This window comes from Cygnus atratus, chromosome 20, assembly GCF_013377495.2.
Source record: "Cygnus atratus isolate AKBS03 ecotype Queensland, Australia chromosome 20, CAtr_DNAZoo_HiC_assembly, whole genome shotgun sequence".
Taxonomy (NCBI): domain Eukaryota; kingdom Metazoa; phylum Chordata; class Aves; order Anseriformes; family Anatidae; genus Cygnus; species Cygnus atratus.
Window position 1 is genome coordinate 466,068 of NC_066381.1, and position 15,457 is coordinate 481,524.

A 15,457-nucleotide genomic window follows, 5' to 3' on the forward strand; every position below is an offset into this window, starting at 1 on the left:
ACTTGTTTTTACCTCCCTGCCTGATTACAGCCTCCGAGAGCATGAGGAAGAGAGGGCACTCCTACACCTCTTCCAGCTCCAGCACCACTGCAAGTACCTGGGGGAGCTTGTGTTCTCCACTAATAAAAGCCAGAAACTGTCACAAGCCCACAAGTAAGATGAGAAGAAACTCAGCTGAGGGAGGCTGTGGAGTGAGAGCCTGAAGCTGGGGAGTCAAAGCCAGGGGCGTGTGGGGGAGAGTGGAGCTGTGCAGTGCAGTGCAGCTGACCCCACACAGGCTTCCCAGAGCTGCAGGAGGGCTGTGGCGAGGCTAGAATGGCTCTGACATGGAATAAGTTCATCTACGAACAACTGTGGTGAAGTGCACGGAAAACAGATGAGCCCCGATGCCCTCAGACAACTCCCTTCCCAGAGCCGGTGCTGCCGCATGGCGCACACCAGGCCCAGACACCATGGTGATGAGGGGCTTACCTGTCTGGAATAGGTTCAGCTCACACTCCAGGTAGTCAAACATCTCCACCGTCAGCTGGAAGCTAGGGAAGAGGTTGCCAGGAAGGTTGGGCAGTGTCCCTGCACAACCTCACCCCGTGCCGGGGTGACACCCTGCCTGCTCGGGAGGGACGTGACAGCCCTGGCCGGTGGCTTTGTCCGCTCACAGCGCCCATGGCAGGTGGTGGGGACAAGGTGCCAGACAGGGCCACGTCCCTGGCTTGGAGGGGCAGCCGGCAAGGGTGCGCAGAGCTCCCCATCCTCCCCCTCGCCACCCGCCTGTCCCGCACTCACAAGTTATTGACGTCGCTCTCCCCTGCCTCGTCGAGCTGCCGGTCGGACATCTGGAGGTTGCCGGGAAACCGTGGGTTCTGTGGGGGGAAGAAGCAGTCAGGAAGATGGAGGGGCTCCCACGCCCGCCGTGGCTCCACACCAGGACAGCTGGCCTGGTGCCCCTGCTGAACCAAAGGATCCCGAGCTGGGCTCCTCGGTGCTGACCAGCGGCTGCTGCCCCCAGGTCTGCCGGTGGGCTGAAGTCTCGATACCCATCACCAGATCCCTCCAGCCTGGCAAAGCAATGCTGAGAGCCCCAAAGGGGCTACACCTCATCCCTGCAGACTCCAGGCTGAGGACGAAGGCCAGCGATCGCCCTGAAAGCCCCATCCCTTGCCAGGAGGAAAAGTGAAGCTCAGCAAAGTCCCTCATCCACAGGGCGGGGGCTGCAGCGGTGGGGAGCAGCTGGTACCTGCTGCTGCAGGGGGAAAGTCCTGCTGAAAAAAGGCTAACAAGAGGCTTGCTGAGCCCTGGGTGAGCAGGAGCCAGAGCCTCCATGATCCATAGAGCCTGTACTTCTAGCAAGAAAAGTCAATTCCCTCTGGGCTTAGAAACCTGCTCAGCTGCAAAGAGATGGGGCAGCAGCTCCTGCACTGCAAGGCTGAAGAGGAAAGGGCTGCAGGGTGGAAAGGAACTGCCATTTGCCTGGGAGGGCAAAGCCTCGTATTACTGTCCCAACTAGTCAAGGTATGCCATACTATGGCTCCAAACAGAGCTGAATAGGGATTACAGGTACAGGCCTGGCTTCTGAAAACATCTTTTCAGCAGAGCTCAAAAAGAAAGAAAACACTGCAGGTACCCAACCTGCCACAGCCAACTACTTTAAGCATTAGAGCACTTGAACCCACACAGGGCAGTGTTTGTGCACAAGCCCACAATGACTTTTCATTCTGTTCTTGGAGGAACGCCTTTATTTTAATGCCACAAGCATAAGAGAACGTCTGCCTAAATAATAAACTCCATCAACGGGTGCACTGCTTCCCAACGCCCCACGGGGCACATCGCATTCCTTTCTATAAATATGCTCCCCATCACCTTTGGCAGCCAGCACTGGCCGAGCTGCTTGCGGGCACGCTGCAGCAACAGACCTGGAGCCGGCCAACTCTGACCACATCCTCTCCGAAACTCTGCCCAGACAAGGGACCTGCACAGCAGCTCTGCTCTGGAGGCTCAAAACAAGCTCCTGAGGCAGGCACACAAGAGAGGGGGGAAAAAAATCTAAGCTGTTCCCCTGCTCTGAGTGCCCAGGAGCACCCAGAGTCCAAGAGCCAGAAAGCATGGATTTTAGTGACTGAGAATGATTCATTGAGGTACCAGACCACAAGCTGGAGACAGCACTGGGTGGAACAGGATGGGACACCATGCTGCTCTGCTGACTCTGGCTGGGACCCAGCCCTCCCACACCACCCCGTGTTCAGCAAATGTTAACAAGTAATTTAACAAGCGATGGGGGCAGACCCTCTGGTAGCTGTAGCAGAGCAATTTGTTTTGTGCTTCATCCATTGCTGACCATGGCCAATAATCCTCACTGCTGGTATGCAGGTTGGAGCAGGTGCTGCTGCTCATCCTCTTCCGTGCACAAACAGGGACACCCCACTGGCCTGAACCCCCAGCTTCCCTCCCTGTGTTCCTACTGATACATGAGAGCTGGGCTCCATGCAGGATTTTCAGGACATTTACACTCCAGCACCGGCCCCTGCCCTGCCTGTGCTGCCCCTACCTGGCCCTGCTGCCAGGCAGGAGCCCTTCCTGCAGTGCACTGCAGCTCTACCTCAGCCTGCGCTGCTCAGCCCGGCACACTGCGGCTCTGTCCCCTCTGCCTGCCCAGAAGGTGCCTGGGCTCCTGCAGAGCTCAGGAGAGGATGCGCACCCCAGAGCTGGGGGTCTTTCCCTGCTTTGCGTAGCCCCCTGCATCCAGCACAAGGAAGACCATGCCAGGTGCCACCATGAGAACAGCCGTCTCCGAGGCTGTGGTCCTTGGGACACTTCTGATCCAGACACTAGCAGTCTGGGGCACGTTTCACGATGGTCACAATACAGAAGAGGACATGCTGGGGTCACAGCCAGGATGACACTCCTGCAAGAGCTCTGCCAGCTGCTGTCCTGCATTGCCACCAACTTCTGCCCTCACAGCTCCCTGGAGAATGAGCTCCCACAGCCCAGCTGCGCTTTGGGAGCAGGGCTGAGCCCCAGGCTCCCCAGCACCCATCCCTCAATGCAGCAGTGGCTCAGCCAGGCCTATCTCTGGTGCCTGGTGCCACAGCCAGGGTCCACCAAGCCAGACGGCATGGCTCAGTGCTCTTGACATGCTTCAACTGCCCTTTGTGAGGCAGCCAATCACTACAGTCCGAGTGACAAGCAGGCTGGGGACACATGGGGGTGGGGATGGGATGGGATGGGATGGGATGGGATGGGATGGGATGGGATGCTCACCTTTGTGTGAAACTCCATCTTGGTTCTCAGCAGTTTGAGGTAGATGCTGCACAGCTGTCCATAGCCCTCGCTCAGGTGGCCCTGGGGATACCAAGAAGATGTTCAGATCTGGGGCAGGCTGTGCCTTCAAAAAAGCCTTCTTGCCTTGCTGCGGGCAGTGACAGATCTCACCCCTGCCTACCTGGACTCCTGCCCCATCCTACTGCCCTGTGCCTCTGCCCTACACTGCCTGGGTCAGCAGCACTCAAAGGCCCAGCACCTTCTTCATCTTCCTCCTCCTCCTCCTCGATACCCCACTGTCACACAGGCTGGCCAAGCAAGCTGTGCCCTCTGGGATACTCAGGGGAGTTCTGTGCACTCCCACCACCTGCATGTGGTTCAGGCCCTTTGTATGGGCCTGGGGAGGGTCATGGCAGGGGATTTGGCCACCATCTTCTCATCTCAGTCTCTTGTATTGCAGATTTTAGTGCTGCTTTTGACTGTCAGAACACTTTTACTGGGTTTGCCATAAAACAGAAAGCGTATCACAGAATCATAGAATAACGTCAGTTGAAAGGTACCCACAAGGGTCACTGAGTCCAATTCCTGACTCCACACGAGACTATCTAAAAATTAAGCTATATTTTTGAGAGACTTATGTGAATGCTTCTGGTACTCCAGTAGGCTTGGTGCTATGACCACTTTCCCTGGGGAGCCTGTTCCAGTATCTGAATATGTTTAGTTTTGCCCAACGTGTTTGATTTTGATGGAAGTGCATAGTGAATGCGACCTGCAAACCAAGCCTGGTGTGCTCAAGCCACCAACCCATCGCATCGAGCTCAGTTTCAACCTGCATCTCTTCAACCCTCCTTGGGGGTCCTGCTTGCCTTTCAGCTGCCCTGCGCCCCTCTCCTGTGCTGTCCCAGGAATGTTCTTCTCCACCAGCATCATCCTCCTGCTTCACACATCCCCACAGCTCCCAGCCCATCTCCTGCAGCCTGCCTTGCCCTGCTCTCCTGTACTTCGTTTAACCTACTGTAGCTGGAAAAAAGTCACTTAAGCTATTGTATTTCTTGCTATAAATACTCCATCTCATTCACCCCTTTCTGCAGCACGGTGAAGTGAACTGAGCAGATATGGCACTTCCAGGCCAGGAGGCTCTGGGGAGGTGTTGAGACTGTGGTCACGAGCAGAGTGAGCCCCGAGGGATTTTGTGTGTCCCTGGTGCTCAGCACCCAGCATCCAGCTCCTCGCAGGTGAGATGACCACACAGTCCCTGCTGAGGAGCTGGCCCCAATTCACCCTCCGTGGGGCAGCCACAGAGTCCCACAGCTGGCAGGGTCAACCACTTACCCACATCCTGCTCATGTCACTCAGCTCGTTCTTGTACCTCACAGAATCCTTCAGGACCTGGATGGATGAAGAAGAAAATAATCAACAAGTGAGGGTGGCATGCAGGGCACTGAGGGCAAAGCGTGCGTTATCATGACCCAGCAATTAGTCTAAGGAACGGGTGCTCTGGGCACGTTCCTGACTCTGCAGCCAGCCTGCTGCCCTGTTACATCCCAGAATGCCTCCATCTCCCTGTCCATGCACAGGGCAGGATCCTGTTTGGCAGCTCCTGCATGCATGCCAACACCCCAGGGACAGTGGTTCCTCCAGCACCAGCACTGCAGCCATAGTAGAAACCAGGGTGAGTTATTCTGCATGACTTAGTGCGGGCTGTTGCGGGCAGACTGGCACCAGGAAGGCTCCTGCAAAGCACATGGGGAGGGATGCCCTGGCCAGTCCCTGCCGAGGACTCCCTGCTGCCTTTCACTACTCACAGCTGCGGGAGGGTAACGTCTGGCTGACACCCCCACTGCCCCATGCGGACCCCCAAGGAAGAGCTTTGGCCCCAGGCTGGCTGCTGAGCCAAGCTTGCTGCACTGAGAGGTGTTGGGACGCTAGTACCAGAGCTCTGCAGGACACAGCTGGGGTCAAGTCAGGGAATGGGGGGACTCCAGCATTTTGGGGACAGACATCAGTACCAGCACACAAAATTCAAGGAAAGGGTCAGGAGTCTGAAGGGTGCTGATGAATATGAGGTCTCCTCATGCAGTTGGGAGCGTGGGACAGCACTCACATTCGAATGGCCGTCGCGGAGGAGCTTGTGGAAGACGTGGCAGAACTTCCAGCAGAGCACGGCGTTGCCTGAGAGCGGCAGCCGGTTCACCACTGACCAGAAGGTCTGTGCCCCCTTTTCGTGGTGCGTGCCCAGGATGCATGGTGGAGGCCGGTCAAGGAAACGGGGATGGAAGTTGCCCCACAGCTTGGCTGGCTGCTTCGAAACCGCCCCCAATCCTGCAACCCCATTGGAATAAAACTTGGGGTCCTGCAGAGCATCTGTGCACATCCCTGTGAATTTGAGGGGACAGGAGAATGAACCCCACAAAGCTGGGCAGCAGAGTGTTGGTGCCAAGTGTGGGGCAAGCAGGGCTGCTGTGCACGAGGGACACGCTGTCCTCTCCCAACCAGCACCCGCAGAGCTGAGGGGAGCTGAGCCACCAGTGACAGCCTGCCAAGCCCAGGCAACACTGCCCAGGCACCCTCCACGCCGCTGCCCCAGGAATGCCACAGCATGCTCAGAGTCAGGTGGGCAGGTCCCTCCGCTGACCCTGCTGCGATGCCAGAGGTCAGCTTTTAGTGACAGTGCACCTTTGGAGACGAAGCACCTTTGACCCAGCACCATCTGCCCCTCCATCCCTCCCATCATCGCTCCCATGAGATGGCCTGGACTAAACGGACGGATTGCTGGTGCCATGCCAGGAAGCCCTAGCCAGCAGGGAGAGCCCCTGGGGGTCTCATCCAGCCCCCTCCCAAGCACCCCAGCAGCCAGCCCGGCACCCCCACCACGTGCTGCCTCGCCGCGGGCCCTTTTCCAAGCGGTCCCAGCCAGCTCCCACGCTTGCTTGTCCTGTGGCCAACTCTCGGAAGGATATTTCTGGCGTGTTTCTCCTTGACAGCCACTTCCTGTGTATTAATAGCCTTATTGATGCTGACAGTCTGAAAAACAGAAGGGGGAGGATGAGATGGGAAGGATTTGGGTTCCCCCAGTCCCCCCGCTCTGCCAGCACCTGTTGGGGCCTGGGTCCCATCCAGGTCCCCGGCCCACGAAGCAGCTGCTGGCCTGTGCCAGCTGGATGCTGCCCGTTCCCGGATGCCTTTCTGGGATGTGCCTGGCATCTGCCAGGTTCAGCTGCTGCCAGGATTCATTTACTCAGCATAATAATGATGCAATTAAAGCAGCGACCACAAAAGGACCCTCTCCTGCCCTAGAGGCGGTGGGGCAGGCAGGGGAAGACAAATTTCTCCCCTGACCTTGGATCACAGGCAGCAGCCAGCAGCTCCAGCTCTGCTTTCTGCTGGGGGCTGAGCAGAGAGGGTGTTTCAGGGAGGACGGGGAAATCCAGCGCTGGAACGGTGAGACCACCATGAGCAGTACAGAGCAGAACAGGACCTGGGATGGCCGTGTCATTTGGCAACAAACAACAGGTCCCAGCTTAATCAGTACCAAAGTGGAGTGACGGGTGGGCACTGGACAGAGGAACTTGAGCAGCTTTGTGAGCACCCTCAGCCATGGGACGGTTTCACCATGTGCATGGTGGAGGCGGAGGGCAGGAGATGCACCCCCACCAGCTCTCCCCGTTTCCTACTGCAGCTTTCCCCCCTCCAGCCCAAACCCATTGACCTCCACGTCGCAGCCCAGCTACGCTCCCGCTCCCACTCCCGTCTGCGCCCCCTCCCAGCCCCACCACATGCTCGTCCCTGCAGCCAGGGACTCCTCAGCTGCTCCCGCCCCACTTGGAGCTGGCACAACCCTCCCCAGTGCAGCTGAGCCCACCGTACCCTCAGGCTGCTCTCAGCTCTCTGCCAGGAAAGGCATGGTTTGCAATGCAAATGTTGTGGACTTTGTGAAGCCCACATTGAGAAGCATGGGCACAGAGTGAGAAGCCAGTGCGCTCTGTAGCCTACAGAGAGGCAGTTGCTGGAGGTGTTTTCTTTACAGGATTTTGAGTGTTTTTTTTAGCCTTATCCTCTTTCTGCAGCTGCTTTCTCAAGTGCGCAGCGGGGCTGGGAGCTGCACTGGGGCTAGGAGGTGTCTTGGCTCTCACAGGCACACAAACCTTGTGGGACTGAGCCTGTTCCAAGCCCAGCCGCAGGCAGTGGTCAAAACCGAGCAGGTCAAGGAAGCTGCTTGGTGTGAGTGCTATGATTCTGGCATGGAGCCACCCACTCCCCAAGCTCATGCTCCGCTCACAGCAACATCCAGCACCTGCTGGACACCAGAACACTTGCGTTCCCGGTGCTCCGTGAGGATCCATGCTATTGATGGAAGAAATAGGCTGGCTCAGCTCTGTCAGAAATAGCTAATTACTGACGCAAGCTAATTAAAGCAGTGGGACTGATTCCAGTGCCTTACTCATTGACAGTCCGTCCTGCATCCCCGCAGCACTCCACATCTCCAAAATGTCCTCGTAAGGGAGGCAGGACCATAGGGAACCAAGGGCACAGCCACACACACCCCTCGCACAGCTGGGCATGGCCCAAACTCCCAGCAAACAAGGTGAAGCACAACCCACCTTCCCCCCAGAACGTCTCTGCCCCCAGGCACCCGCCAGCTGGAGTGGGGACAATATGCTTATGGGCTGAGATGGCTTCTGCTTGAGCCCACAACTGCAGCCTCAAGAGGAAACCCACCAGGGCCAAGCACCCCTCTTTAGCCAAAACAGGGTGTCCTGGTTGTGCTGTGGGGACACTGCTGCTCACTCCAGCAGTGGACAACAGCATGGGGGCTTTAGAGCACGGCTAATCCATTTATCCCTTTGCTTTTTTCACCACCACCCACATGGCGCAGGCTCTGCTGAGGACACACACCAGTTGCCGGCCATGCTGCGCTGCTGCTCGCCGCGCTCCCTGCCTGCTGTGAGCATCCTGCACCAGGCCAACCCGGCTGAGGTGCGGGCACGGGGCAGAGCCTACTGCTCGGCCTTGCTTAATGGAAGCTGAAAGAGACCCTGCAGGGATGGTGGAGGGAACCCGGAAGGTTCCTTCTACAGGAGGCTGCAAGCCAGCAGTCCTGGCCCCACGCCCTCCTCACAGCCGGGCTGGGGCTGGCTCCAGAGGGAAGTGGAGCCGGGGGGGTCCCGCATGGCCTCTGTTCCCCCGGAAAAGCTGGAAGTGGAGCTCCAAGTTTAAACTGCCGCTTCCTGTTGGCTTTTCCTGGTGAGTCAAGGACAAGGCTTTGGCGCAGGCCTGGCAGGCTCCTGGCGCTAGGAACACCCTCAAGTGGAGACGGACAGCAGGGGCAGCGGCCACGACGCCATGCCTGGCCTGCTCTGCATGGTGGCCTCTGGGAGTCCCGTCCCCAAGCCCTGCTGTCCCTTTGAGGCCCAGTACAGATGATGGGGAGGTTTTGGGCTGGAGGGCCCAATGATGCTCCAGTGCTGCCTGCCACCACAGGCTCAGGCAGAGCCGCCACAGGCATCGGGTCGGAGCAGTGACCATGAAAGCAAAGACGTGGAGTAGCAGCAAGAGCGTTTTGGCTGCCAAACCAGGTCAAAAAGGCTGAGGTGTCTCACGAGAGATGCCGGGCAGTCTTGAAAGGAGATCATACACCTTTTATGCCAGCTGACAGGCTGGGAGAAGCATGAGCGAGGCACCACTCCCAGCCACTATGGTGTTTTAATTGTGAGCTTCTCCACCGCAGTAGCTGTTTCTGACCTCCAGGCCATGAACGTTTCCTTGGCAGTGCCACAGCCCTGCTCTGGTTTCTCTGAGCTGATGGAGGGATGCCAGAGCTGGCGCTGGGGCTGGGGCACACATGGGGAGACTGCCTGGGGAGACAGGCATGCAGTGGAGATAATGCCTCTGCAAATGCACCCTCCCTGTACCCCCTCATTTCCTCTTTTGTGCAATCCTTTGGTGCAATGCCACAAATTTGGGCTGGAGAGGAAGTGAGAGGAGAAGCTGGTGGAGCCCCAGTGGGCCCCATGCACACAGCAAGAGCTGCTGGGGTTGCACCACTGCATCAGCATCCCCACAGCAGGGCCATGGGGCTGGAGCATGGGGCACAGCTCAGCTGAGCAGCTCCTGGAGCAGATCAACCAAAATATGGCTCCGGGCGTGTGACTGCAGGCGCCACCCGGAGGGACAGAGAGGCACAAAAACACATGTGGGATCTGAGACAGGGCTACAGAGGGCTCTCTGAGTGCAGTGAGACCAGTCCCTCTCTTTCACATGCACATGTAGATATGCACATCCTCATTCCCCTTCCAGATTTCCCCAAATTACAAGCTTAGCATCCTTTGAATTGCAAATCTCCTATTATGCAGAGAACAGTTCAGCTCTGCACAGTAGCTGCATGGCGCCTTCCCACATCTCCTTTCATTTCCAAAAGGAAATGAGTGTTGATTAAAGAATCCAGACCTATTGCAAATTATTTGGAGAAACTGAGTAAGTTGCAGTGCAAATCCTCTTAGTAATGCTCCTCATTTCTCCTTAATTCCTTTCTATAAATGGATAGCTGGGATTGAGCATACCTCCGGAAAACTGCTCTCAACCAAGCCCTGCAGACACAGGGGCTCCAGGGGAAGCAAATGAGAAGATCTGACCAGCGCAGAGCTGCCTGGAAAAATTTGTGAAATTAACTAAAATGCAAATCCCAGTTCAGCAAAGCTCCACTGTGGTCGCTGGGCAGCAGGGCTGGGGGGGGGCAGGACATGACAATCCCCCTGGGAGGTGAGGGAGCCTTCCAGAGGTGTAAATCACAGCTGCTCAAAGGGCACGCGTCTCTTTTTAAACATCACTCAACTGCAGCAGCCAAAAGCAAAACACAGGCTCTTCAGGCTCAGGAAAGGCTTTCCGCTGTGACGTCCCAAAGCAAAGCGGGCTGGATAATGCCCGCCCGAAGCAAAGTGGGCTGGATAACGCCTGCGGTGATTCATGACCCGCTCAGGACTGGAAGCTCCTGAGAGCTGCAGTAAAGCACGGGCATGCCCAAGGAGGCGGCCACCACGCTGCTCAGCCTCATGGCCTTATACAGTAGCACCCGAGCAGGGAACAGCCCTGGTTTTGTACACAACCGCAGTGGAAGGGAAGTGAAGAAAGAGAGGCTGTGGAGGCAGCGTGGCAGGCCAGGTGGCATGCCTTATACACGCACACACATATGTATACATTTCTTTGTACAAAATAAGAGGCTGCCCAGCAAAAACTGGGTGACTCGCAGCCTTCCACTGTAGTCCTAAATGCTCTCTTTGAACTGGGAGTGAGAGGAGACATAAAAAATATTTTCCCACCTTTAATCTGGGCAATTTGGCTGCATCAGGGGCTTCCACTGCTGGACCCATGAACTTAGAAACAAAGTGCTCTTCTGCCTCCCACTGAGGAGCTGAAGCCACTCCAGGGATCACACACCCTGACCTGCTCCAATCAGCCACAGAATAATACCCAGAAAGGCACAAGTCTCAGCATTTGCCTTCACTTGGGCTGTAAGAAACAACCACGTTTTTCCCAAAGCAATGCTTGCCTCTGGCTTTAGACACCCTGAAACCTCACCACATCCACGAGGGCTTGCACACTGCTGCCAGGGCTGGAGATTTACTTAATGTCCACTCGGGAAAAGAAAACCTCAGCTCCCAGAGTAACCTGCTCTCTGAAAGGCCATGCACGGTTCGGCATGAGCCAATGGCCTGGGGCAGCGCAGGGCACTTTGCTATGGGGAACGAGCACTACATGTGAGGTTCTTCTTGGTACAGACATGGCCAGGCCAGAGATGACGCTGCGCCATGTAACATCACTGCCTTCAGTTTTGCTCTCCTGAGGCTGGGAAGACAATGACTTCAGACCTACATCATGCTTGGCCTCCCAACCATTAATGCTCACCTGCACAAGTCAAAGCATGACACGAGTGTTATAGAATAGCACATCCAGCATGTGTGGTGTTTTGAGGAGAAAAACCTATTGCCCCGGGACAGGAAGGGGTGGTGCAATGTTTAGAGGTCTCCATCTCATTCTGCGCATCACAAGGAAACACAAGAGGGCTGAGCAGCTGTCGGACTCCTCAGCAAGATCTGTGGCCTCTGCCTCATGAGCCACAGCACTGTTATCACAATAGAAAACATAAAATAATTCAAGGGATGCACATTCTGAGTGCATCTGAACATAAGAACAGAGGAGACCATCCCACTAGCTCCCAGCTACTCCTGGGGGCAGCAGAGTGGCATCAAACTGGTGGAAAGCATCTGAAGTCGTGCTTCTATGAACTGTATGTGCAAGAAATTGCTCCTAGAAGGTGGCTTTGTGGATCTTCCAACTCAAATAATAGGCTCAACAGCATCATGAGAGGCAGGGTGGGAAGAGACAGAGAAATTCGATTGCTCCCACTGCCTTCGAGCCAATCGAAGAGAAAGAATGAAGAAAAGCACTCAATTGACTTGTGATGTGTGTCAGAGACTTGAGTGAGAAGTCTGATTTGTGGATAGTGGAGATCTGGCTGATGCCAGGAAGGGAGAGCCGAGCTGTTAGCACAGGTCTGAAGGCTTTGGTTATTCTGACCCTGGAAACAAGAGCTTGCTGCATTAAACACCACTTCACACAGCACTTCATACCATCCTGGTATCAAAACCCAAACAGTTGGGACACTTGATTTCTCAAATGCCATAAACAGCTTATGCAGATTAATTACTTGGACAGACTCCAAGCTCTGGATTTTATTCTATTTTTTTTATCCAACTTAAGGAACATGGACTCTTTCAATACACAGAAAAGCTTTGGGAAAAAAGGACAGAAGGAAAATCAATTTTGGGGAGAATGGCTGGCAAAAACTAAGGCTATGGAATAGGCCAAGCCTCACTAACGACTGTCCAGGGAGTTTACGCAGTAAAGCCTGGGATCCATTTGAAACCTCCAGCTGAAACAAGCAGTCAAATGAAAAGTCAGCTGAGACTGCAGCAGAACCTGGGGAGTGCTCCAGCTGCCTCAGGAACTCCGCAGGGCCAGCATGGATCCTGCTCAGCTTCACTCCTTCCTGCAGCCCCTCTGGGAGAAGAGCTGTCAGCACCAGGAGGCAGGCCATGAGGTTGGCCAGAAACCACCTCCTTCCACCAGATGCAGCAGCTGAGAACAGAGCCAGTTCACTGGTTGGGTAGGAGTGCTCCCCATCAAAGCATCCTGCCCCTGGGGCACATCAGACCTGCAGTGACCAGAGGCCCCAGTGCAAGCAGACACTGGAATGACCTGCCAGATCCAGAAGCAGTGAGAAAACCACCTGGCAGTGAGCCCTTACACACGTTGACATAGGCACCACGAGCACCCAAGCCCTGCTCCCATCGAGCAGCATGGATTCCACCAGCAGAGCTTCCCCAGCTCCTCTGTAGCCGCTCCCCCTGACAACCACTCATTGCTCTTCTTGCTTAATTATTGATAAGGGCATGACATCACCGGCAGCCAATTGCACTCATGCCCCACATTGCCCAGCCTGCTCTGTCATGGCCAGAAGCCCTTTCTGCGCACTGTCCCATTAGCCAGGCTTTTAATTTTAAGTGGGGATTTTATGCAAAGATAATCTCTTCCACCAGTGGTGATTTGCACCAGTGGAGGGAGGATCACTGTGTTTCCCGGGGTCAGTGTTCCAGGAAGGCCCTCCACTGTCTTCAAATATGCCTGATACTTTCCCAATGGCCCCAACTGGAGTCTTCTGCTTGCCGACAAATACCAATATTCACACACTTTTATAATGGGAGGAATCACGGGAGAGAGACAGGATGCCTGAGGATGCAGGGAGAAGAACCAGAATGCCACATGCTCATCTCCAGATGAGCGTTATAGTGACCAGCAGCCATCCCAGGACCAAACTTGCTTGGGAAATGTTAAATCTTATGGAGATGTCTTCGGGACGAAACTAGTCCCTTCAACAGCAAGACAACCTGCAAAGCACATCCCAGAGTACAGCAATCTCTGCTATCTCCCATGTGACAGGCACCCTGAAGTGCTCTGGGGTGAGGTGATGGCACCATGCGCTGTGCCGTGGACTGTGTGAGCACAAGCCGCAGAGCTGCGGGTCGCCCTGCCTGGCAGGAACGCCCGCGGTGCGGTAGCACCAGCAGAATGGTCCCTGGCTGGGCGAACCCCAGGCTGCAAAGGCAGCAACAGGCACTCTTGTGGAAACCCTTCCTTGCAGCTCCTCCTGCAAAGCAGCAGCTCCTCTGAACAGAATGAGGAGTCCCTTGCCACTGTGGGCAGACGTGAGAAAATTAAGGGAGCATTCCTCTTCCCTACGTCAGTTTGTTAAACGAACAGCCACCACCCAGACAGATGGCTGCAAGCTGGTGCCGGTTACTCCAGAAACGTCCAGGTGTTCCTTGGGGACACCTGGATCCTGTGCGGGAGCCAAGAACAGCCAGGACCCTGCTGACTCCCTGCTGCTGCGCCCCTGCCACCTCATCCTGTCCCCAGCCCCGCTCTGCCGGAGCACCTGTGCCCCCATCCTTGCTGCTCCCAACCTGGGGATAGTGAAAAGCAAAATCTCCCTCTCAAGGTGACCAGCGCAGGGGATGGCCATGCCTCCATGCCAGGACGGCTCCTCATGCCCTGCTTCCCCCAGCCCATCTCCATCCCTTGTGACCAAGCAGAGGCTGGCCTTGTGCATCCCAGCTAGCCATGCGTGGCAGCCTGAGCACCCACCCAGGGCACGGCCCGTACCCTGCTAACCCAAATGCGGGGTGCAAGGCGACGTGCGGGTGGGAGCGCACCCTGGCATGGGGGAGCTGCCTTGCTTAACCCCAAAGACACCTCCCGCCGGGGATGAATCCCCGACAGCTGGAGCACGGTTCCCGTTGCAACACGTCCAGTAACACCGGGCTGTTCCTTCCTGCTTTCACAGCAGAAAACACCAAAATTCGGGTTGCTGGGGGTCTCGCGAACAGCTGAAACTTGCCAAGCTCCCGCCTCGGGGGGGAGCAAGCCCTCAATCCCGGCTCCAGCAGCTTCCCCCCGGAGCCCTGCCCCGCTCCCCTGGGACCACCGGTCCCCACCCTCCGCAGCCCTCGGAGCGCCGCACCGCTGCTGGGGGCCCCGGAGGAGGAGGAGGAGGAGGAGGAGGAGGAGGAGGAGGGGGAGGATGCACTCACCATTTTGCCCGCCTCCATGGCCGCTCTAGCCGGGCCGAGGCCGGCTCGCCGGAGCCCGATCGGCGGGGACGGGCCCCGCTCCCCGCTCCCCGCTCCCCGCTCCCGGCCGCGGCGGCTCCGCGGCTCCCACGGCGGCGGCGCGGGGCGGGAGCGGGGCGGGGGCGCGGGAGGCTCCGCGGAGTCGGGGGCGGGGGGGGAAGCGCGCACCCGCACGCGGCGCGCTCCCGCGAGCCACGGCGGAGCCCCGCGGGGTGGGGGCGGGGGATGGGAGGGCCGGCAGGGGCGCGCTCGCCCCCTCGCTGGACAACAAAGGCGGCCCCGGGCTGGTGGCGGGGGGGAGCTTCGTGGGTGCCCGGCTGCACCCCGGAGCTGCGGGCTTTGGGGCAGCCAGGAGCGCCTGGGGGGGGGGTATGGGAGGGCACCGCCCCATCTCCTGCCCCACCGCCCCACCGCCCCATCCCCTGCCCCATCTCCGTGCCCCCCGGGGCGCTGCTGGGGATCCTACACCCGGTGGTCCTGCAGGTGACCTGGGCGTGCTCTCTCTGGGACAAGAGCCCATGGGCTGTGATCTCTCCCGCAACAAAAAAAAGCAATCGGGCTGGTACAGAGAGCGTGGTGCTCCCCGTCCTCGGGGAGGCACAGTGTGCTGGCTGGCATCACCTGGCCATGGCCCAGGGAATCCCCCTTCGCTGTGGGACAGGGAAATGCCCAGGCAGGAGGGAACACAACAGCAGGTCAGTATCTTTGCTGTTCCCAGCTGCGACCAGTGTTTGAGACGCTCTTTAGCATCTTCAGATGGGAGGTATAAAAGAAACCCAAACAATTCTACAATCATTCTTTACATTCCCTAAAAGCAAATCCAAAGCAGGTAGGAGGAAAAGCATCACGGCACTGAAACACAGCTAACCCTCTGCAGAAGGCAGAGAAGAAGCTTCATGGCCTCAAGCAAAAAAACGTTCTGTGATGCTAGCCCTGGACTAACTCAATAATCCTCCCGGATTACTTTAGTCTAGTCATGGCACAGCCCCTTGTTAATAGATGGTGACTTGGCTGCT

The 15,457-nt window shown here is 57.0% G+C and overlaps 1 protein-coding gene across 3 annotated transcripts in view; it reads right to left on the reverse strand.

Moving 5' to 3' along the window:
- Positions 1–15,457, reverse strand: part of HIP1 (huntingtin interacting protein 1) — a 50,936-nt gene that overhangs the window by 14,978 nt on the left and 20,501 nt on the right. For 2 of the 3 annotated variants that reach the window (XM_035559295.2, XM_035559294.2), the window contains exons 2-7: positions 6,216–6,279; positions 5,360–5,502; positions 4,588–4,644; positions 3,256–3,336; positions 784–860; positions 472–533 (exon numbers count right to left, since the gene is read on the reverse strand). In XM_035559295.2, coding sequence (XP_035415188.1) covers positions 472–533; positions 784–860; positions 3,256–3,336; positions 4,588–4,644; positions 5,360–5,502; positions 6,216–6,279 — 484 coding nt within the window. Of the gene's footprint in view, positions 1–471; positions 534–783; positions 861–3,255; positions 3,337–4,587; positions 4,645–5,359; positions 5,503–6,215; positions 6,280–14,402; positions 14,510–15,457 lie in introns of those variants that run through there. The other variant, XM_035559297.2, reaches the window with a different exon arrangement.